Raw genomic sequence first — 24,688 nt, forward strand, 5'->3', positions numbered from 1 at the left:
AGTTACACTAAAAAGTATAGAGAAACATGTAAAATTAATTTTAATATTTTATTTAACCCAATATATCAAAATGTCATTTCATATAGAATCAATATATAATCACTGAGATGGTTCATTTCTTTCATGCTGTCTTTGAAATCCCATGTGTCTTTCACACTTACAGCACATCTGAACTTGGACTCACCACATTTCAAGACTCAATAGTCACATGTTGCTAATCACTACACATTAGTGTCCTCTAAAGCATCTCCTGACTTCCCCCTTGGAATTTCAGCAAATTTACCTAACCTGCATTTTGAGAAGCCAAGAAAAAACCGATAAGGTCCCATGATCAGTATCTGTAACAAAAAACAGCTCAAAACCGTTGGGAAAACATCAAAAACAAAATTCTGATACAAACTATGATACTTAAACCTTTGAGAAAGACAGTAAATACAGCTTCTAAATGGCAGACTATGGTACATACAGAGCTCCTCAGTAGATTTCTGACTCTTAGAAGAGTATATACAAAGTGAGACCAGAATGTTACGTAGCTTGGAACACTCACAAAAGAACTACACAAACCTGTCCAAATGGCATCAAGAAAACAAGTTTACAATGAACAACTTTCAAAAAATAAAATGTGAAGACTTCAAAAATGTTTTATTACCATTACTTTTATTAACTTTTATTACTTCCTGTATAGCAACACTGCATATGCTAAGCTCTGAATATCACATTTAAAACTTTTCATGATCAAATCATAGACTGGGCATAACATACACTATGGCTGATGAGATACTAATGCATTGGACATAAAAAATAAGAACTAACTCTAACCAAGTGTATGATACACTGTGCACCGTGCTAAGCACTTCCACACATTGTTTTATGTAACAGTCATAACAATTCACAAGTAGATGCCATTATTATTGCCATTTTCAAACAAGAAAATTGAGAAACAAAGGATTTAGGTAACTTCTTCAAGATATCAAAGCAAACGAGTGAATGGTAGAGCAGGATTTAGACCCAGAACAGCCTCAGAGTTCAAGCTTAAGATTGTGAATCCTAAACTGGAGATGAGCCTCGATCACCCAGGTAGGCCCAATCTAAACACACAGGCCCTTAAAAGCGGAAGGGTAAGACAGAACTGTCAGGTGTGATGGGAAAGAAGGCAGGGGCGAGCTGAAGTGGGAGTGCGACTTAACCTTCCTTTGCTGGTTTAGAAAGTGGAGGAAAAGTATCACAAGCCAAGAAATGAGGTACCACCTAAACCTAGGACCAGTTCTCAGCTGACAGCCAGCAAGAAAATGACTACCTCAGTCCTACAACCACAAGGGGCTGAATTCTGCAAGTGGCCTGAAAGAGGAAAGAACTACATGTTCCCCTATAACCTACAGAAAGGAACACAGCTCTTTCAATACCTCGATTTTAGCCTGGTGAGATCTATGTTGGACTTAGGAACCATGCCAAAAAAATTTTATTGCTGTTTGAAGCACTAAGTATGTGTTAATTTGGCATAGCAGCAATACAAAATACAGTGTGTAACTGCCACATAACATAAATGTCCATAGACTGAGTTATCGATTCATGTCTGCTTTGGATGGTCTGTCAAATCCACAACCTAAGAGGAATCTTATGAGTTATTGCTGAAGCCATGTTCTCTTTCAAAAGGTTTAAAACACTGACAGGTTTCCAGCTTCATTTGAATTTTAAAATAATGCATTAAATCATTCAGAATAGGATTTTCTTCTATTGTAATATAAAAACAGCAAAATCCTAAAAAATTGAATTGCTTATAGTTCACAAATACACCATATTTACTTATACCTCCATAATTTTGCATAGGCTGTCCCCCCTCTCTGTGAGTCTGTCTGCCCACACACCCCAAATGCCTCTAGTCCAACTAGAAAGAAAAGTCCTTATTCTTTTGCAGATCCATGCCGTGCCTTCTCCACCCATGCCATGGAGCTAGTCATTCCTTTTCTGTGCAACCACATTGTTTGAACATGCATCCATTGCTTCATCTATTAATTTGACTTATACTATGTGTTTCCTTGCTCCTACTCTCTGCACATCCTAAGACTGTGCTTTTTCATGTGTACAGCACATAGTGGGGTGTCAAGGACAAAGAACAAGTTTTCAGGAGAATGGATAATCTTCAAATCAACATCTGCTTTCACTAGCTGGACCTCCAATTAGATGTGAAACTAAGCATAATATTGGCTATATTTATTGAGTATTGACTATGTGCCAGATATTGTTTTATTCAATTTACATTTTGCATGTGTTATCTCAAAAATCCTCAGAATATTGCAGTACAATGAGTATTTCTACCCTCTGAACTATTCTATACACTGTAAGTTTTCAAATTTAAAAAATTGCATTGAAGTTTTATCTTGAACAGTGTAACATGTAATACAAATATGAATTCTTAAACATCAAAAAGAATTTATATACCTGTAACAACTCTGATAAATGTTCCAGATCCTTCAACATCACCTCTCACTCTGTGTACTGTCAGGTTATATATTCCACCAGGAGTCAGATCTGTAACTGTGTACTCAGTCATTATTCCCCTAATGAGATACTCTTTTTCAAATGTTCTGTTTGATAGATAAATCTTGTAATGAGTGAAGTTGGTCTCTGTTGGATTCCACATTAAATTTGCAGAAGAAGTATTCACAGCTTTTAACGTTAAGCCGCATATCTTAGAAGGTTCTATTGAAAGGGCAAATTATATGTAAATACAGTTATACATATATATAAAATATAGCAAACATGAATAATGTAATTTAAACATTTATGTAATAATCCTTAAATTTATTCATGTATAGTGCCCTACATAGCTCTGCAAATAGAGAAATAGAACATTATATGCATGGGTATATATACATACATATTTAATTTAAGTGATATATTAACATCCTCCCTCTTTCCCAAGTATCTTTCCTTAACCTATCCTAAATCACTTCCAACAGTCATTCCTTTAGACTCGTGTGTCCTGGATATTGCTATATAATCACAGGCTTATTAGCTACCACCTAGCAATTCGTTAATGTTGAATGAAGATAAGACAAAAAAAAAGATAGAGAGGCAGTGAGGACCAGAAGAGAGGTAAGAGCATTTTCAAATGTGATCTAGTGACATCCAAGTTTGTACCAGTCCTATATCACTGCATTTCAATCCACTCATTGAGGGAAGTAATGTTGTTTCTTACTATACTGGTCTCCACTAAAAGGGGATCCTATAGACCTCACAATCTTTCACAAGAATTATTGGTAACAAAAACTGTAACTCCGCATATCCCCAAAACATTATGAAACTCATTTACAAACATCAGGGGAAATAAAACAAATTAAATAGTTTATATTATGAAACATATATGCTGTGTGTATACATATATCAATTATACACACATGTTCCATATATGTGACATACATGATGTACAGGCTTATACACATGTTGACTTCAAATTTAAGAAATCACTCTATGTAGTTCCCAATACAATTATATATACAAAAAAATTTTAATTCAAATATTTCTTGAGAGTTCTCAACATAGTTTTTTGTCATTATTCCTTTATGATGAAGGAATGCTTTGTGTTTTAGAATAGCTGTATGTATGCTGAGACAAAATACATTCAGTTTTTTTAAACTGTAAAGCAAAGATTTCATTCTTGATGTAGCCTTACTTGTGGTCACTTTTTTCATTACAGACACACTGTAATCTTTGCCTCGTACTGTCTTCACATGAAGCATGTAGTCCACACCTGGAGTCAGGTTCTTTACTTTGACTTTGTTGCCATAAGCAACTACTTTAAATAGCTTTTCCTTTTTAGAGGTCATATGATAGGATACCTAGAAGAAGGAGAGATAAATTTATGTTTTCATGGTTTAAAAAGCACCAACCTTGTGCTGGCCACTAGCTACTGCAAGGTAGGGACCATAATCCTTCCTATCTTCACCAAGAAGCAATCTAAGGTTAAATGAGGCTGAATAACAGTATAGTTCACATAGTAATAAGCACAGAGGACTGAATTAGAAGTTATTCACTAAAAAACCCACAGTCTCAAATTGCTTTTATTTTTCACTTATATATATTGTGATTCATATATGTATATGTATATAATATACATACTACATAATGATTGGGACTTTTCCTGTTGGTCACCTGAAAGCAAAAAATAATACGCAAAGCTACATGCCCACTCTACCAACTCCATGTAAGCAGAAGACAGGAGGAGGAGAAAGCAGGACCTACTGAAGTCCTGAGTTTCTGGCCTAGTGGACAATAGTACAACTTTTCCTGGCCACACAAGAGGTGGGAAGTAGGGCTTCTGCCCACACTCCACACTCTAGCTAAATGAGGAAGGCCACCATAAACTGAGGGTGCCTGTTAGAGAAAATAACACTTCTTAATATGTCATATACTTAGGCATCAGATTTTTGCTCATGTGTTGGTTGATCACAGAAAAAGAAAATTGGAAAGAGAAAACAGCACAAAAAAAAGATATAGAACAATGATATACCCACCTTTTTAAAAATATATATTTCATTGATTATGCTATTACAATTGTCCCATTGTTTCTCCCCTTTATTCCCCTCTGCCCTGCACCCACATTCCCACCAGCATTCCCCCACCCTTAGTTCATGTCCATGGGTTGTACATATAAGTTCTTTGGCTTCTCTGTCTTCCATGCTATTCTTAATCTCCCTCTGTCTATTTTGTACCTACCATTTATGCTTCTTGTTCCCTGTACCTTTTCCCCCATTCTCCCACCTGCCCCTGCCTGCTGATAACCCTCCATGTGATCTCCATTTCTGTGATTCTGTTCCTGTTCTAGTTGTTTGCTTAGTTTTTTGGTTTGTTTTTTTTTTAAGTTCAGTTGTTGATAGTTGTGAGTTTGTTGTCATTTTACTGTTCATAGTTTTGATCTCCTTTTTCTTAGCTAAATCCCTTTAACATTTCATATAAGAGTTTGCTGATGATGAACTCCTTTAACTTTACCTTATTTGGGAAGCACTTTAACTGCCCTTCCACTCTAAATAATAGCTTTGCTGGATAGAGTAATCTATCATGCCTTTCACGGCTTCAAATACTTCTTTCCAGCCCCTTCTTGGTTGTAAGGTTTCTTTTGAGAAATCAGCTGATAGTCTTGTGGGAACTCCTTTATAGGTAACTGTCTCCTTTTCTTTTGCTATTTTTAAGATTCTCTCTTTCTCTTTAATCTTGGGTAATGTAATTATGATTTGCCTTGGTGTGTGCTTCCTTGGGTCCAACTTCTTTGGGACTCTCTGAGCTTCCTGGACTTTCTGAGAGTCTATTTTCTTTGTCAGATTAGGGAAGTTCTCCTTTATTGTTTTTTCAAATAAGTTTTCAATTTCTTGCTCTTCCTCTTCTTATGGCTCCCCTATGGCACAGATGTTGGAACATTAAAGTTGTCCCAGAGGTTCCTAAGCCTCTCCTCATTTTTTTTTTAATTCTTATGTCTTCATTCTGTTCAGGTTGAATGTTTATTTCTTCCTTCTGCCCCAAATTTTGATTTAAGTCCCAGGTTCCTTCCCTTCACTGTTGGTTCCATATACACTTTCCTTTACTTCACTTTGCATAGCCATCACTTTTTCCTCTATTTTGTGACAATACTCAACCATTTCTGTGAGCATCCTGACTACCAGTGTTTTGAACTCTACATCTGATAGGCTGTTTATCTCTTCATTGCTTAGTTGTATTTTTTCTGCAACTTTGATCTATTCTTTCATTTGGGCCAAATATTTTTTGTCTCAGCACAGTTGTTACATTATAAGGGGAGGAGCCTTAGGTATTCATCAAGGTAGGGCAACTCATTTGGCTGCACTGTTGGCAACTGCACTGTTGCCAACTCACTTGGCTGCACTGTTGGCAACTGCACTGTTGTTCCCTGAGAGGGAACAATGCCACTTGCTGGCCTCTGGGCTGATTTTACAGTCACTTTCCCCTCTACCCACAAGCAAGCTGAGCCCATCTGGTGCTGGTTCCAAGATGGGTGGGTTTTTATACATTCTAGGACCCTGTGGGTCTCTCCAATGAACTCACATTTGAGGCCGGGAGTTCCTTCAATTGCCACAATCCCCACAGGTTTTCTCAGTCAGAGGCTTTGAGGCTTTATTTCCCCACACTGGAACCCTGGGTTGTGTGGTCTGTCTCACTCCCAGTTTTTCCTCCTAGTTTATCCACACATGAATGTGGGAACCCCCAGTCCTCCAGATGCTGCCTTGCTGCTCACCCTCTCTGCTCTGGCTGCCCATCTCCACCCCTCCTACCAGTCCTAATGATGAATGTTTCTTCTTTAATTCCTTGGTGGTCAGGCTTCCATATAGTTTGATTTTCTGGCAGTTCCAGTTCTGGTTATTTTTGGTTTTGAATTTGCCGTTGTCCTTTTCATTGTGCAAGGAGGCAAAGTGTGTCTACCTACACCTCCATCTTGACTGGAAGTACCATATACCCACCTTTAACCTGGCAAAGATGCCAGAGTCTCCCATGGTCATGTATGACCAGAGAGAAAGAGGTCAGGCTTGAACTATCTTCCCAGTACCCCACCCAGGAAGGCTGGCCTCTGTGCAGACAGACCTTAGCATCAAAAACAGCAGGATATAATACCAGAGAGAAGAGCTGAGAGGGGTTATAAAAAGTTGAGCCAGAGCTAGTCTAGCATGCCAAGAAATTGGGCAGTGGAGACAACCCCCAGGGACCTCCAGAGAACTTAGGCATGTGACCCAGGAGAGAGAACAGTTAAACTGATGTCATTGAGAGCCAGTCAGTGTCAGTCAGAGGAGTAGGCAAAACCAGCAAGTGAGAGAACAAAAACAGACACCTACATTAAAGAAGATGCTTCACTTTTTTGATAAATGAATGGATGATAAGTGTCACACTCCATGCCAACACATCTTTTATCATAACCTGAGCCAATCAATTATTCATTAAAGCTTTTAGAATTGGCATTGCCTTTAGAAACTTCCAGTGGAGCAGTCCGATAGTTCCAATACCTTGGAGATGTTTTCATTCATTAAAGACTACTTATATAACAATCTTTATTCTTCTTCACTCTATATTTCATGTTGTAAAACAGAAAGCTATTTCAAAATAAAAGTAATCACATGAATTTTTAAAATTATTTTAACTTTCCTATGTTTTTAAAAACATTATGTGATAGAGTCAAATTTTCTAAACAGACATGTCCACCATCCTGTGGGAAGAGTGTTCTGTTACTGGAGGAAAATCATCATGAGGTCTAGACGCACATCATTGCTTATTGACTTATAAGGTGTCACTGACAATTCCTTTGCTTATCTGGCATATGAAAAGATAGGAGGAGTGAGTAGAATGCTAAGTACTTCTGGCCTGAAAAAGGAAGGTAGGAGAAAGTACATTGTAATAGTAAAAATAATGCCTTAATAGAGTGGTAAATTCAGACATATGAAAGAGCCATATTAATGGAGGGATAAAGAAAAAAGGAACAAGGACTCATGGACATGGACAACAGTGTGGTGATTACAGAGGGAAGAAGGATATAAGGGAAATAAGTGGTAATGGAAAAAGTACAATAAAAAAGAGTTGTACTAAGACACCAATGTAGGGGTAGAAGGAAAAGGAAGTATAGTGATATAAAGATGAAAAATATTTAAATTTTTAAAAATGCAATTTGAAAAATAGAGGTTTGTTTCCCAGTGTGTGGACTACACATGCCTAATAGAAACCAATGGATGAAAACTTAATTCATGCTTTACTTCTACTTTTAAGCACAATTTGAAGATGATTAATTTTAAATGATAAAGAAAATGATCCCAATTATGCAAGTACTTTGCTAAGCAACCAGGATACTGTTGCTTAATTCATTAAAATTTAACAAATAATCTCATTGGTTTAGTAAGACTAAGATAACCATTAGTAATATAATATAGTTAATAAAAATAATCTGAATCCTAAAGATTAACGTGATCTCTTAAAATAAGTTTCACTCAATAATGGGTGTATAATTTACAGTCTCTGAAAGAAATGTTCATTTATATAGTAAAAAGTAAGCCTATGGTTATATATTTTATCCAGCAATAAATAATTTTATGGCCTCAGTTAACCACATAAAAAGACATTCCTATGGGCATTTGGTTTGAAATAATGTGAATCAGGGCAGACAGACAGACAAAGATAAAAATATGGATCTCTTACAATTAATATTTAAAATGCTTAGATTTTTCACTGGAGAATACCTACAGTGAATATAGGAATGAATTGAATCATTCTAGAAGAATAGAATTTTTCATGAATGATTAATTATTAAAGATGTCCTTATTATTGAATGACATTTTCAAACAAGAGATAGAATGCTCACTCCTGACTTTGTGAACTTGCTAGTGTGGAACATCCTCTCCTCTTTTCCATGAATCTGAATCTTACCCATTACTAAAAGTTCATCTCAAGTTCCATCTTTTCCTGGTAACTATGTCCAGTATTGATGTCTTCCTCCATCATTACCCCAATAATATGTGGTAACACTGGTATGTAAAACTTTATTCAGCAAATATTTATAGAGCATCTATTATAGGGCCTGCATTATTACATGTAAATAAGATGGCAAAGGTTTATTGAAGTAAATAAGATAGAAAAGGTCTCTGATTGCAGGAAATTACATTTCTAGTGGTGGCATTTAACAATCAGCAACTTGATAAATGAATGAATGAGATAAATCAGCAACACTGTGAGTGAACAGAAAGAGCAGCTTTATTTAGATTTAGTCATCAGGGGAGGATATGAGGAGATGATATTTGAGCATTAAACTCAGTGACAAGAAAAAGTTAACAAAACTGGAGGCAAGATATTCATGCAGAATGACTGTTAAGCACAAAAACCTTGCAACGGGGATTGCTTGAGTAAAAGAAAAAGCCAAATATGGTCTCAACATGATGACTGAGTAGGCAAGACATGTAGGTGAACATCCAATCAGATGAGGTCTTAGAGACCGTGCCAAGAAGTTTAAATTTTATTTGAAGAGCAATGCAAATCTCTGGAGGGTGCTAAACCAATGAAGGACCCCATGCTTTTAATAGTTCTCTCTGGCTCTTATGTAGAAACTAGATTGTAAGGTACTCAAGAATGGAAACAGACCAGTCAGGAGGTGAGAGGTTGTTATCTGTCACCTAGGCTCCTGGTCTCAGTTAAGAAATGACAGTGTCTAGGACAAGAGTGGTAGACTGGGGATGGAGGCCAAGTAGATATAAGAAGAATCTATTTTAGAGGTAGAAATGACAGAAATAACAAGCTGATGAATGGAGGGATGAGCAAATGGGAAGAATTAAACATAACCAAGCAGGTGACTGAAGCACTGTGTCCATACCTGAGGTGGGAGACACCGGAAAGACAGGGGTGATCACAAGGAATAGGCAGAACCTTGTAAGCTATGGTAAGAAACCTTTGAAGCACAAATATGATATGTTTACTTTTACTTTTAAGAAAGACAGTCTGATGGCTGTGTGACAACAGAGAGGGTAAAGAGAAATTCACATTAAGATTGAACTTCCTTGATTGTGAAATGTAAACAGTGAAAACTTAATGACTCAATCATTCACTCACAAAAATACTCATTGACTCTGGCCATATGTCAGATACTGGGCTCAGTAACAGTACCAAAAGGTAAGCAAAGCAGACAAAATGCCTGCCCTTAGAGGGCAGAGCAGTTGCTAAACATTATCTCATTGAATTCCCTCAACAATTCCATAAGGTAACAATAATCCTCATTAATAGACAGAAAAATAGGACCACAGAGCATAAAAATTTGCCCAAGGTCTCACCATAGAGATAAAGTTGTGATTCAAAGCAAGAAATTTCAGGGCCTTGTTCCTTCGGTTCCAACATACTGCCTACCACATCTTGTAAAATCATGGAAAAATTGAACACAGGCACATACAACAAAGTTGCATCATATTAAAAGGCTAGCACATGAGGTCTAGAAGATAGAAACTATGGACAAATAAAAGAAAGTGATGCTTTATTCTGCATATAATAACTCTGAAAGTTTAAGCCCAAGGAGAGCTAAAAGGTTCCTCAAGGAAATGGTGATGTTAGCACATGTACATCAACAATAGCATTACACAATAGCATGTTGAAAATAGCAGAAATGCTTAAACAGAAGTTTCATAAAAGCTTTGTACAAAGAAATGTTATTCTCTACTGATAAGATTAGAGAAGGCTTCAGGAAAGAAGTAGGATTTAGGCTGGGCACTTTGCATCCGTTTTTGCCATCTTCCACTTACCTTTAAATCCAGGTGACAATCACTCCCTGTAACTCTGCTTGGCACATGTGGCTATTGAGTACTTCAAATGTTTCTAGTCTAAATTGAGACTTTTTAAAAGTATAAAACAGACAGTACATTTTTTTTGGTTGATTGATTTTAGGGAGAGAGAGGAAGGGAGAGAGATAGAAAGAGAGAGAAATATTGATTTGTTGTTCCACTTAGTTACGCATTCATTCGTTGATTGTTTTTTAAGACAGAGAAAGGAAGGGAGGGAATACAAGAGGCAATGAAACATCAATGTGTGAGAGAAACATCAATTGGTTGCCTCTCGCAAGCACCCAACCTGGGACCTGGCCAGCAACCAAGGCATGTACCCTGACAAGGGAATTGAACCAGTGACCTTTCTGTTCACAGGCGGGCTCAGTCCACTGAGCCACACCAGCCAAGACACCATTAGTTGATCCTTATATGTGCCCTGGCCAAGGATCGAATTCACAACCTTGGCATATTGGGACAACACTCTAACTAACTGAGCCACCCAACCAGGGCCTCAGATACTAGATTTTTAAGTTAGTATAAAAAATAACATAAAATACCTCATTAATAATTTACATATTATTTACATGTTAATATTTTGCATATGTTGAGGTATATGAAATTACTGAAATTAATTTTTCTTGTTTCTTTTTACTTTTTTACTATTAGAAAATTTAAAGTTACACATATGACTTTCACTTGTGGTTCACATTATATTTCTACTGGACAGCACTGGTCTATGACTTCTCTCAGAGTTCATAACAAATAGTTAAAATGTGTACAAAAGGAAATGGCAAACTTTCATAAATGTTCTATGTCAAGTATTTGATTTTTTCTAAGTTCACAGTGAATTATCTTAGGTCTTAAATATGCAAGCTAATATTTATTTTTATGCTTGGAATAGATTATACCTTCAGTTCCATTACAGTTCTGAAATTCTATTTAAAAAATATAATTTTGCACTTACAATGCTCATGAAAAAGAAAGTCAGCAATTTAATACTTTCAGAGGATCACTAACTAGAACAAATATTTGGTGTTTAAATGAATTTCACAGTTTGTCCATACTAATGCATGTTCCCTATCTTTTGAACTCTCAGAATGCTGGGCAAAACAAAGTATAATAAAGTATAAGTATAATAAAGAAAATGCTATTATAAGATATATTTCCAGAATATTTTGCATAAATATATCACTAAGAGTTTAATTCTTCTTCTGTAAAAAATTAAAATTAAAATTGAAATTTGTGTCATAATCTCATAAGAAATGTGATACTTGTGTTCCTAGGTTCACTATGACATAGATTTTAATGACCTTGAATGCTACACAGACTTTATCATTTGACATTGATAGAAAACTTTTAGATGCTATGGTTTTCTGAGGACCCATTAAGAGCTGAATGGAATTTATATTTCAGTAGTGGAACTGACAATACTTGATGACTTAAGATTTATTTAAAGCATTTGCTTTGGTTAATCAAGCAGACCTTAACACATGGCACCCTTCTTCTTCCTTTCATTTTAGAGGATTTGAGGACTTGATCTTACCCCCTCCAGCCTTTATAAAGATGTTGGTCTAGTAACTATCATTCTCATACACGCAGTTCTTCTACACTATAAGCAAGCATTGTGAAGACAAGAATGTTGCTGAAGGCATAGGATTTTTGAATATTGAGTGTTGAATTTGTTGACAATGAAATTGTTTCTGTTTCGGGAAGCTTTCAACTCAACCTGAAGGCATACATAATGCCCTCATCTTTTAAAAAACAAATGAGCAAACAAAAAACTCCCCTTCATCTTATTTCTTCTAACCTTAAACTATGGATAATTGCAGCATTGTAATTAAAAAGCTGACTCCATTTTCTTTATGTCTGACTGTTGACAACTTTTAGATCCCTGCTCTTTTTCCCAGCCTACCCATATCTACACAACCAAGATAAAAAGGGCCTAGCTCCCTGTGCCTCTAAGCTCAGGGAAATTTTCAAACAGCAAGGCCTCTAGTTCTTCCAGGAAGCCCCTACACCAGCTTCACCTCTATCTTCAATAAAATTTGGAAGTCAACCCTTCTGCCCTTCTATTTTCTTCCCTTTGCACTACACCCCTACATGAGCCTGTCCCTTCCTAGGAATCTTCAATATGTTGTGGAAACCTAATGTGTTGTGATGTCTGTTTCTGAGCAGACATCAAAATGAGTGCATTGTATAAATGCTATGATAAATAAGTTGTATGGGTCAAAGAAGAAAGTAACTATTCTTAGAAATAGCTGGGGAAGCCATCTCCCCCTCCAAAAAAATGGCCAGAGTAAAGAGTACATAAATGATCATTTCAGGAAGGAAAAAACCACAGATATTTAAATTTCAACAAGGTATGTACTATCAAAGAAAGAAGGAGTAAAATGTCTAATGCATTCACAGTATGAGTCTGGAATTTAAGATGAGTGCAGAAAAAGGTAATGAGATGATGATTCAACAGATTTAGAATTTTTCTGAAGGTCAGCTTGATCCTTCAGGAAAGACAGAACCAGCAACAATGGTAAGGATCTGAATTGATGCATGTAAAATGGGGATGAAAAGGAAAGGACAGATTTTTACAATAATTCTAAGTTAGAATCACTACAGTTCGGTGAAAAAGTACATATAGACATGAAGAAAAGACAGCAGCTAAGGGACAATACTAAATGTTCTAGTATGGGAAGCTGATAAATGGTGTTAAGGGAATTTTTGTGGAGGGAATGATACCTGAACAAGGTCTTTTTTAAAAAATATATTTTATTGGTTATGCTATTACAGTTGTCCCATTTTCCCCCTTCACTCCCCTCCCCCTGCCCACCCCCTCCCACCTACATTCCCCCCCTTTAGTTCATGTCCATGTGTCATAAGTTCTTTCACTTCTACATTTCCCACACCATTCCTGCCCTCCCCCTGTATATTTTCTACCTATTGTCTATGCTACTCATTCTCTATATCTTTTCCCCCTCTCTCCTCCTCCTACTTCCCTGTTGCTAACCCTCCATGTGATCTCCATTTCTGTGGTTCTGTTCCTATTCTCTTTGTTTGCTTAGTTTGCTTTTGTTTTAGGTGTGGTTGTTACTAACTGTGAGTTTGATGTCTTTTTTTTACTGTTCATATTTTTTATCTTCTTTTTCTTAGATAAGTCCCTTTAACATTTCATATAATAAGGGCTTGGTGATGATGAACTCCTTTAACTTGGCCTTATCTGAGAAGCACTTTATCTGTCCTTCCATTCTAAATGAAAGCTTTGCTGGATAGAGTATTCTTGGATATAGGTCCTTGCCTTTCATGACTTGGAATACTTCTTTCCAGCTCCCTTTTGCCTGCAAGGTCTCTTTTGAGAAATCAGCTGACATTCTGATGGGAACTCCTTTGTAGGTAACTGTCCCCTTATCTCTTGCTGCTTCTAGAATTCTCTCCTTCATTTTTATCTTGGGTAATGTAATTATGATGTGCCTTGGCATGTTCCTCCTTGGGTCCAACTTCTTTGGGACTCTCTGAGCTTCCTGTACTTCCCGGAAGTCTATTTCCCTTGCTAGATTGAGGAAGTTCTCCTTTATTATTTGTTCAAATAACTCTTGCACTTGTTGTTTTTCCTCTTCCCCTTCTGGTACCCCTATAATTTGGATATTGCACCGTTTAAAGGTGTCCTGGAGGTCCCTAAGCCTCTCCTCATTTTTTAAAATTCTTGTTTCTTAATTATTTTCTGTTTGGTTGTTCCTTTCCTCCTTCTGGTCCCTTCCATTGATTTGAAACCCAGTTTTCTTTCCATCACTACTGGTTCCATGTCCATTTTTCTTCATTTCACTTATTGTAGTCTGCATTCATTCATCTAATTTATGACCAAAGTCCATGAATTCTGTAGGCATCCTGATCACCAGTGCTTTGAAATGTGCATTTGATAGGTTGGCTATTTCTCGGTCGCTTAAAAAAAATTGGCTCTGGGGCTTTTAACTCTGTTTGAGCCATCTCTTTTATTTTTTTTCCTTTGGTCTGGTCACGCTGGTTACATTGAGGGGTGGAGCCTTAGGTGTTCACCAGGGCGGGGCACCTCAGTCGCTGGGTTGTGACGTTGTATGTGGGGGCAGGGTCTGAGAGGGAACAATGGCGTCCACTCGCTCTCACCAGGACTCCAGTCCCCCTTGCTGCTTCCCACAAGCAAATTGGTCCCCTCTGATGCTGGTTCCCAGGTGGATGGGCTTGTGCACTCTCTAGGACTCTGTGGGTTTCTCCAAGGACCCTCCTGTGAGGCTGAGAGAATCTCCGGGCCTCAACTTTCACAGGTGTTTTCAATCAGTGCCTTCAGGCTTTGTTTCCCAGCACTGGGTCCCTGGGTTGAGCAGTCTATGTCGTGCTGCCGCTTTTACTCAGTTTGTCTGTGCTTGAATGTGCAGCTGCAGACAGCCAGCCGCCTTGCTCACCTCACTAGGTCTGTTCGTTGCCTCCCACGCCCAGGATCTGCCACAGGTCCGTCAGCTGCCCCTGCATTTCTGGGGTCCACCAACTGCGGTTTGTGCCCTGCACGTGTGCGTCTGCCAGCCACCGATTTTTCCTGCCGGAACCCCTCGACCCCTCTTCATAGGCCTCCGATTCTGCCCCTCCTTACCGGACTGGATGTCTGGTATTCAGACTTCTGTTCGGTTCATTTCTCTCTGTTCTGGTTGTTTTTGTTTGTTTGTTTGTTTGTAAATTCTTGTTGTCCTTAGTTTTGGTTGCACAAGGAGGTACAGTGCGACCACCTATGCCTCCATCTTGGATCTTGAACAAGGTCTTAAAAGAAGTGTCCAGGAAAAACATGGGGAAAATGTAGTCTGGTAACAAGAACAGTATGACCAAAGACTAGAGTCCAGAAAATATGAAATATATAATAGTGGGCAATACAATTGCTGAAACGTGAGGTATATAGAAAACAGAAGATGAGAGAGGCTGTTGGAGTCACTCATTGGTTCTAAAGATCACAATAAGTGGCAGACATAACATTGGGTAGATAGTGGAGAGCCATAGAAGCCTTTACACTCTATACAAGTTTTACACATAGATCTATAAAAATGTCTTTCTATATATATTATTTAATAATTAATATTAATAAGTTATAATATAAAGTTACTTAAATATTTTAAACTTAAGTTAACTAGTGAGTAATACATATACAGTTTTAAAGTATTTTTTCAAAAATTTCCCATTACAATTAATGTACAATATTATATTAGTTTCAGGTATACAACCCAGTGATTAGACATTTATACAATTATGAAGTGATCACCTTGACAAATCTAGCCATTTGGCATCATACATAGTTATTACAATAGTATTGACTATGTTTCCTGTGTTATATTTACATGCCCATGAGTATTCTGTTCTGTAACTGCCAATCTGTATTTCTAAATCCCTCTACCTTTTTCACCTATACCCCCATATCGCCTTTCATCTGGCAACCATCAAAATGTTCTCTGCATCTCTGAGTCTGTTTCTGGTCAGCTTGTTCATTTATTTTGGTTTTTGTATTCCACATTTATATGGCATTTTTTCTTTCTCTGTCTCACCTATTTCCCTAAGCACAATACCCTCTAGGTTCATCCATGTTGTTTCAGATGGCGACAACATTCTTCTTTATAATGGAGTCATATTCCATTTTCCATTGTATACATGTACCAGTTCTTGATCCAATTACCTGTTGATGGACACTTAGATTGCTTCCATATCTTGGCTATTGTAAATAATGCTTCAATGAACATACGGATGATAGATATATATTACAGCAACTTTATTATTCATATTTTTATCTCTCCTTCCCCTTCTCCTCCTCCTCTTTCTCCTCTTCCTTCTCCTTCTTCTTCTTCTCCTTCTTCTTCTCCATCTTCTTCTTCAAGAAGACACTAACATTTCTTGTAATACTGTGGTGATAATGAACTCCTTTTTCTTAAAAGCTCTTTATCTGTCCTTTTATTCTAAATAATAGCTTTGCTTGGTACAGTAATCTTGATTGTAGGTCCTTGCTTTTCATCACTTTAAATATTGTGTGCCAATCCCTCCTGGCCTTCAAAGTTTCTGTCAAGAAATCAGCTGATACTCTTATGGAAGCTCTCTTGTAGGTAATCAACTGCATTTCTCTTGCTGCTTTTAGATTCTCTTTTTGTCTTGAACTTTTGACATTTTAATTATGATACATCCTGGTACAGACCTCTTAGGGTTCATATTTTTTGGAACTCTCTTCACTTCATGGGATTGTATGTCTATTTCTTTCACCAGGTTAGGGAAGTTTTCAGTCATTATTTTTTCAAATAAGTTTTCAATTCCTTGCTCTCTCTTCCCCTTCCAGCATCCCCATGATGCAAATATTGGTATGCTTGAAGTTGTCCCAAAGACTCCTTAAACCATCCCCATTTTTCTGGATTCTTTCTTCCTTTTGCTGTTCTTATTGGATATTTTCTGTTTTCTTACATTTCAAATTGCTGGTTTGATCCCCTGCTTCATCTACTCCATTGTTTATTCCTTGTGATGTATTCTTCATTTTAGTTAGTGTATTCTTCATTTCTGATGGGTTCTTTTTAGTGTTTTCTATCTTCATTTTTATGTTTATATCCCTTTGTTGAAATTCTCACTAAGTTCATCTACTCTTCCCCTAAGTTCACTGACCACCCAGTGTTATGACATCAGACTGTCATGAACTCAGCATCTGGTAGATTGCTTGTTTCCATTTTGTTTAGTTCATTTTATGGAGTTTTGTTATTCTCTTTCATTTGGGACATGTTTCTTTGTCTCCTCATTTTGTCTACCTCCCTGTGTTTGTTTTTATCTACTAGGTAAAGCTGCTCTATTTCCTGATAGTCTGGTCTTATGTAGTAGACCAGACTACTAGTCTGGTGTCTTGTAGGTGTCTTGTAGGGCCCAGTGGCTCAACCTCTCAGATCACTTCAGCTCAGCACTCCAGATGCATCCCACCCTGCCCCCCCAATAAACTGTGTGTACCCTTCTATTGTAGGTAAGTCTTGACTGCTCTCAATGCAAATGATTTCTCTCCAGGCCAATCAACTGCAAAGAGTGGCAGTGACCACTTCAGGGGAGCTGTTGCACAGGGGCCAACCGTACAGAGCAGGACTTATTTCAGTGGGTCTCTGGTGCCCTCTGAGTCTTTCCCTTGAGTGTGTTAATTGTGGAGGTGTTTGGGTGGTACTTTGGCATGGTCTGAAGCTGTCCACTGGGTGTGCTGGTTCTGATGCCTCCCAAGACTTGCAAGCCAAGATCAGATGCCACCTGTGCCCTGCTCAGGGCTACTCAGCATGACCTACAAAGCAATCTTCAGATGGCTGCTACTTGTGTTAGGCTTGGAGGTGCCTGGGAGAGGCCAAGCTATTAGTGCTGGCTGCTATTAGTGTTAGTCCTGGGACCACTTAGCAAGAGGTGCAGGACTCACTGAAGCCAGATGCTACTTGTTTGAGATTTGTGAACTTTTGAGAAGTTTTAGGAAAGTATGCATCATGAGCTAAGACAAGCCATTTGTACACAAAAGCCACTGCCAACAGCTTGGGTGGGCCTGCGAGTTGAGTGGGACAGGGTCTCAGGGAAGCATAGGTCAGGCTGAACAGTGTTAGCCAGGTTGATAGAGATTCAGATATGGTACCCATCTGCTGGCTCTGTGGGGGAGGTCTCAGCAAAGGAGCAATGGTCACTACCAATACCTCCATCTGGGAGAAAGGTACCACTCCAGTCATTGCTTTGAAGCCAGACAACTGAGTTCCTCCTTACATGTCCCTGGTGCCCCAGCACTGGAGGTCAGAGCAAGTGAGTCCAAGTAAGTCCATGCAGGCTCTGTAAGAGGAACTGCCTGGGGCTCCAGAAGCCCTCCATCTCATTCACCTATAATCCCCACTAGATTTTACAGCCAGAAGTTTTGGGGACTTCTCTTCCCAGAACCTCAGATGTGGGGCCTGGTGTAGGGCTGGGTCACATCACTCCTCAGAGCAAACCTATTAAGCCAAGATATCCCTCCAGTTTTTTAACTACCACATGTGGGTGTGGGACCAAACTGTTCTGTGTCTCTGTCCCACCTATCAGTCTCTGCATGGCTTCTTCTTTCCATCCTTAGTTACAGGACTTCTGTTCATCTAGATTCCAGATGGTTCTGAATGATGTTTTATGTAGTTTAGTTGTAATTTTGATGTTGTTGTGGATGTGGGAGGATTCAAGTACTGCATTTACTTATGCTGCTGTCTTGACCAGAAGCCACAAATGTCTTATATCAACATACTGGTAGATAGTTTATTTCCACTGTGAAGCCACCAAATGGAAGCTAAAGCCTGGTGGTCTAAATAGATTAAAGTATTTTAACTATACAAGTTACTAATGCTCTAACTATCATAATTTGAACACCAAGGAAACTGTAAAACACTGGAGCCCATGGCATGCACTCTTGTTCAAGCAAGAAGTAGAAATTTTATAGCAGGGGTTGGTTCCAGCTAGCCTCGGGAGAGAATAGAATGATATATTTGATTCCCTTAAAAATCATATCTTAATCAAATTTCTCTTAATTTATTCAGCAGCAAGGTCTTTTTCCTTAGCAGTTGCTTGTTAAAAAGTTGAATCGTTAATTGACTACTGTCAAATTGTGATTTAGAGCTGGCCTAGAATATTAAAATTATCAGAGACATTCTAAGTCCTTACCATTTCATGTCTAAATTCCTAAGATATATCCTTTTAATAAGTTAATCAGAAAACATTGACAATAATATCTCAACACCCACCCACAAAAATAGAAACCTTTCCCAGCTTCTAGACACCATCTATACTCTGTGGCTTATGGTCTCCTTCCATCTCTACCACACAGATTACTCTTCCACATCTACGATCCTTCTGATCACACTGAAACACCCAGGTAAATGATAATCTACCTATTTTAAAACCTACTAATTAGCAAACTTAATACCAACCATCTGCTCCTTAATTTCTCTTTGCCTTATGATATTATATTCCAGGTTCTGGGAATTAGGCGGTAGGTATTGGGAAGGCCATTATTCTGCCACATCCCTCTTGTCTCTAGTAGATGATGCTGTAAATAAAGGTGGATTTGTTCATCAGTCATTCAATGCCCATTACCTTTTCTTATTGTTAAGAAATCAGTATTCAAATATAAAACCCAGATGTACTGATTAATTTATTTCAAGTGTCAGATGGTAATTTTATTGTTCCGGTTCCTTTCAGATTGCATCAATTCTACAAATTATTAAATTTTACATTACTTTTTATTTATAGGAAACACCTTTTGTCATATCTGCCCAAATCTTAATGATTCTCTTTACACCCTCCATTATACACAGACCTGTTGTCACCATTTTAATATGAGATGAAACCTACAACCACTGTTGACCAGAACTGAACTGGGTGTCTCATCCAAGTTGGAATAATCACAATCCCTTCCTTAGGAATCTAGGGTGAATCTGTTCTCTGTGGCTGGTAATGCACCATTTGTACTTGAAAATTGTGTATGGCACTCTTCCACTTACTACATGGATTGCTTAACAGAGAAAGCCAGTCATCAGGAAACAAGAAACAAGAAACAAAAAACCTAAGGCAGATGAACATAAGGAATAGAAAATAATCCCTGGAGTCTCAATGGGCTTAAAATACCTGATTCAATTTCTTCCCAGTACCTAGTTTTATTCTTTTCCTTGGTTTCTGTGAGGCACACCTGTATTACCACAACACAATTTTCTTTATTGCTTAAACCATTCCAGGTTGTTTTCTGTTATTTAAAACTAAAATTGCCATTTTCCACCACAATGACAGTATGAAATAGTTGTTTGCCCCCACAGAATACAAAGCAACAGTGCTGTCCCTGGAAGCTTATTATCAGTACAAACCATACAGGTATGTACAAGATATCCTTACATAATGCCAGGTTACATTATTAAAAATAAAATACTGAAAATGTAGACATTTACCTTATAGATATTGTTGAAAAGTAGCTTCTGTGTACAGCTACTCTTATCCCTTCTGGGCTGGAAGTCTCCATTCTGAACTAAATCTGTAGGATGGCGCTGAAAGGGAGCCTGTGGCACATCACCAACTTTAACTGATGGAATTGCTATTCTGGCCAGTGCTATCACAGAGGCATTATCCTCCAGCACCATCATGCCTTTATTCACCTTTTGGTACTATGTATACACACATCTATCTCCACTGAAAATTCAAACTCATTTAAAGTCAAGTCATCAGAGAGATGCCAATTAAAACTACAATGAGATATCATCTCACACCTGCCAAAATGGCTATCATCAAGAAATCAACCAACAAGTGTTGGTGAGGATGTGAAGAAAAGAGAACCCTAGTGCACTATTGGTGAGAATGCAGACTAGAAAACAGTATGGAGTTTTCTCACAAAATTAAAAACAGAACTGCCTTTTGACCCAGCAATTCCACTTCTAGGAATACATACAAAGAATCCCAAAACACCAATTCAAAAGACTAATGCACCCCATGTTCATAGCAGCATTATTTACAATAGCCAAGATTTGGAAACAGCCTAAGTGTCCATCAGTATGTGAGTGGATAAGAAAGTTGTGGTACATTTACAAAATGGAATACTAAATGGCAATAAAAAAAGAAGGAATCCTTGCCTTGTGTGACAGCATGGATGGAAATGGAGGCTATTAGGCTAATTGAAATAGGACAGTCAATGAAACACAAATACCAAATGATCTCACTTATAACTGGAACCTAATGAACAAAATAAACAAATGAGAAAAATAGAATCGGAGGCACGGAAACATGGAACAGACTGACAGCTATAAGAGGGAAGGGAGAAAGTGGGGATGGGTTGAAATAAGGTGAAGGGATTAGACAAAGAACATACATGTATCACCCACTGTCATGAACAATGGAGATAGACTGTGGAGAGGGCAGTGAGCTGGAGGAAGGGGCAAAGGGGGGAAAATTGGGACAACTGTAACAGCATAAGCAATAAAAAAATTAAAAAATATAAAGTCAAGTATCAGCTTTTACTTAAATTTGAACACCATGACAACTTTATACTTTTAATTCAGTAAATAGAAGAATTGCTTTGAGGAAAATCTTACATTTAAGGAGTGGTTCTATGATTTCTAAAACCATTAATGTAAAATGAGGCACAAAAAGAAGGAGTAATATAAGATCTTAGTAAACATCCAGGTTGTATGACAGTAGTGCTGCTCTTTACCTGAAACTTTTCAAAGCCTCCTTGTGGGAGTTTCCAAGACAAATATATTGTGTTTTCTTCCTGCCCCAAAATCAGCAAATCAGATGGTGGGTCTGGATCTAGGGTGATGAAATAAGACACAGAAATGACATCTTTAAAAAAAGTTCTAACATTATGCTATCTACACTGGACTGAAAAGCTTTGATATCACACTGTGACAAAGAGGACAAGATACTTAGGTTTTTCTAGTCAGTTTTAGCACCATGTGATCTTGTGCAAGCTATTTACCCTGAGCCTCAGTCTCTACATCTCTGCAATGGAAGGAAAAAAAGAATTTTCTAGAAACCCTGTTTCCACAGTACAATTATATGAATGATGGGTATTGATATTTATTTTTATCACAGCATAAAGTATACAGCTATTACAATTGGTATTTTTAACTTCAAATTTTATGGTATTGCACAAAATAAAAGATACATCTATTTTCCTTCCTTAAGTTCACAAATTCCTTTTTCCTTTAAACATTTTTATCTGAGAAGGTTCTAGAAACTTATTTTTCTATCAATAACATATCTCTACTTCTAATTTATATTTCCAATTGAAATGTTGCATTGCTTTCCTTAACTGGAAAAAATGTAATACACATTTTATTGAAATAATTTCATCTCTAAATTCAAATTTTGCATGAGATTTTTGTTCCTACTTACATGCTGGTTTAATTTTATTGGAATTCAGCTCAGAATTAAATGTGCCTGACTGATTCACAATCTTTTTTATTCCATTTCCTGTAATGCATATTTCCTTCCTATTATAATTGATTTATTATTCCCCCACATTCTCTTAACATATTTTAGCTCTGTTTTCTACCTTTTTAAATATTTCATCTACCTCTAAATGGATTTGAGGTGGCTTCAAAGAAAGGGAGGTACAATAAAATAAAAAATTATATATGGTACAAGACACAAATGAAATTATAAAGTGGGAAAGATAAAAATAAAGATTTCCAATCTTGTCTGAGAAAAAAAAAAGCCAAAGCAACAACCTCTAAAAATATAGAAAATATTCTTAAACCCAGTGCAGGGATGAGGAATTTGAGGTCCACATGGAATGATGCTTTGTAGAAAGTCACAGAGCCAAGAATGGGGAGACTCAATCCTTCCTATAACAGAGGCTCCTCTACTGAAGCAGAGTGGTCATGAGGACAGAATTTGATGTCAAGGAAATGTGGATTCAAATCTCTGTCAACTTGTATAAGCTACTGAAATTTTCCCATCCTCAGTTTCCTCATTTTTAAAAAATATGCATCTATTATGATTGACAGGATAAAGGTTATCATTGAAAATTAAATAAGTCACAACATATCCTTAACAAGGTTTCTGACAAAGAGCAAGCAAGGTCAAGTTAACAACAATAACAATGATGACAATGACGATGGTGACTACTAGAACAACACAACTCCAATCTAAGCAGCTTTCACTGATTTAAAATAATGAGCTATCATTTAAAAACATGAAGTTATTTCTTATCTATTTCTAATTTTTTCAATCAGAATGGTCATTATGAGAGGTAGCAGTGTCATATCAGTTGTAGAGTTAGATACCTGAGTTAAATCTTACCTTAAATAATGAGTTATCACCACCTCTGAGCCTTAACCTACATTTTAGGTAATCTGGGGAGACCCAAGTATTAACTCAAGCACACAGGACCATGTTGATATACAAGGGCTCCAGTTTTTTTAGTTTCTTTTCCAGGAATTGATTTGGCTCTTGCTACATTTCCCAGGGCTTTCCCTTCCTCTGCACGCAAATTCTGAAATTAAGCCTCCTTTCACACTCCAAGTTCACTGGCACTGGAGCAACATTCACACAACTATGACCCACAAGTGGCAGGGCTCTTCGGAATGTCTAAGTATGCTCAGACACGTCAGTGATGCTAATGAGGTCAAAAGAGGCAAACTGAACCCAGATAATGCAACTGAAAACACAATACCATTTATTTTTATCATATTCAAGGGTTTTTTTTTTGTTTTTCATAAAATGTTATACAGTCAAAATATTAGAAACATACTGAGTATTTAATAATGACAGTGCCCTAGGGTTTCAGAGTTCTTTGAACTTCAACTGAGAACTTTAAGTTTCACTTTAGTAACATGATTTTATAGCTAGGCAGAAATAATTATTCTCATTTTCTAAGTGAGAATGTAATAGTTTTGCCCAAGGTCCCATGACTAATAAGCAATAAAGGCAGGAATATAACTCAGACTTTCTCCATGTAAATACAGTGCTCCTTCTCTTCAAGCATGTCATAAACCACTTCCAAGTTCATTCATTTTAAATTACATATTGGCTTTAAACACAACTATTTCCCTTAATTTTACCCATGAAAAGTTAATTAAATATAAAATGAACTTACAAGTGCTAACCGTGAGGACAGTGGGATGGCTTCTCTTCGGCCCTTTGGTAGTTATAACACTAATTGAAAAGTCAGTTCCTGGAGAAAGGCTATCAAATGTGAATGTCCTACACAGTAAGGAAAGTCACACATCAAGATATTTAGCTCAGAAACATTTGGAAAACTCTGTCTTCTCACACTACCAAAAGAATTTTATACATGTTTTGTTTTTATTGTCTATCATGAAAACCATTTGCTATGCTTAAGCACTAATGGTTAATTAGAAAGCATAGCTTCTAACATAAAGTAATTTTACACAAATCAAAGAGTGTATATTACATACATAAGCATGACAATACCCTGAAATCATTTATTATTATCTATTTGTAGAAATAAATGTAGTACTATACATCAGATATTCTTATCACATTATAGTCTAAAAAGTTGTCTTACAAAGTTTTCTAATTTCTATATATATTAAGCCACTCACATAGTTTATAAAAATATATATAAAATGTTAGCCTTATGTTCCATGTAACTTGACATAATTTCTTTTCAACATTACCATACCTTTTTGTGGAAGGCAGCATTTCTTCTTTCATTAAGCTTTCACTGGATATGGAAATAATGAATCCGTCCAGAAGACTTCTAGGTGAAGGCCAGCTAACAGCTATTGCACTTGAGTTTCTACTATGGTTCAGAAATTCAACTGCACTCGGGGCTGTAGCATTTAAAATACACACTTAAAATAACATTTTCTACCTCACTAAGCACCCCCTTTAAAACAACCCTGAAATACTCTCAGGATTTCTTCAAACTCTGAGGGTAACCAAGA

The 24,688-nt window shown here is 37.2% G+C and overlaps 1 protein-coding gene across 1 annotated transcript in view; it reads right to left on the reverse strand.

Annotated features, from left to right (window-relative positions):
- The window catches only part of PTPRQ (protein tyrosine phosphatase receptor type Q), a 250,188-nt gene that overhangs the window by 199,791 nt on the left and 25,709 nt on the right, over window positions 1-24,688 (reverse strand). Inside the window, exons 13-17 of the mRNA XM_036018637.1 lie at window positions 24,424-24,574; window positions 23,875-23,981; window positions 21,484-21,581; window positions 3,674-3,839; window positions 2,440-2,700 (exon numbers count right to left, since the gene is read on the reverse strand). Of these exons, the coding sequence (XP_035874530.1) occupies window positions 2,440-2,700; window positions 3,674-3,839; window positions 21,484-21,581; window positions 23,875-23,981; window positions 24,424-24,574 (783 nt within the window). The remainder of the gene's footprint in view (window positions 1-2,439; window positions 2,701-3,673; window positions 3,840-21,483; window positions 21,582-23,874; window positions 23,982-24,423; window positions 24,575-24,688) is intronic.

Source organism: Phyllostomus discolor, chromosome 2 (genome assembly GCF_004126475.2).
Source record: "Phyllostomus discolor isolate MPI-MPIP mPhyDis1 chromosome 2, mPhyDis1.pri.v3, whole genome shotgun sequence".
NCBI lineage: Eukaryota > Metazoa > Chordata > Mammalia > Chiroptera > Phyllostomidae > Phyllostomus > Phyllostomus discolor.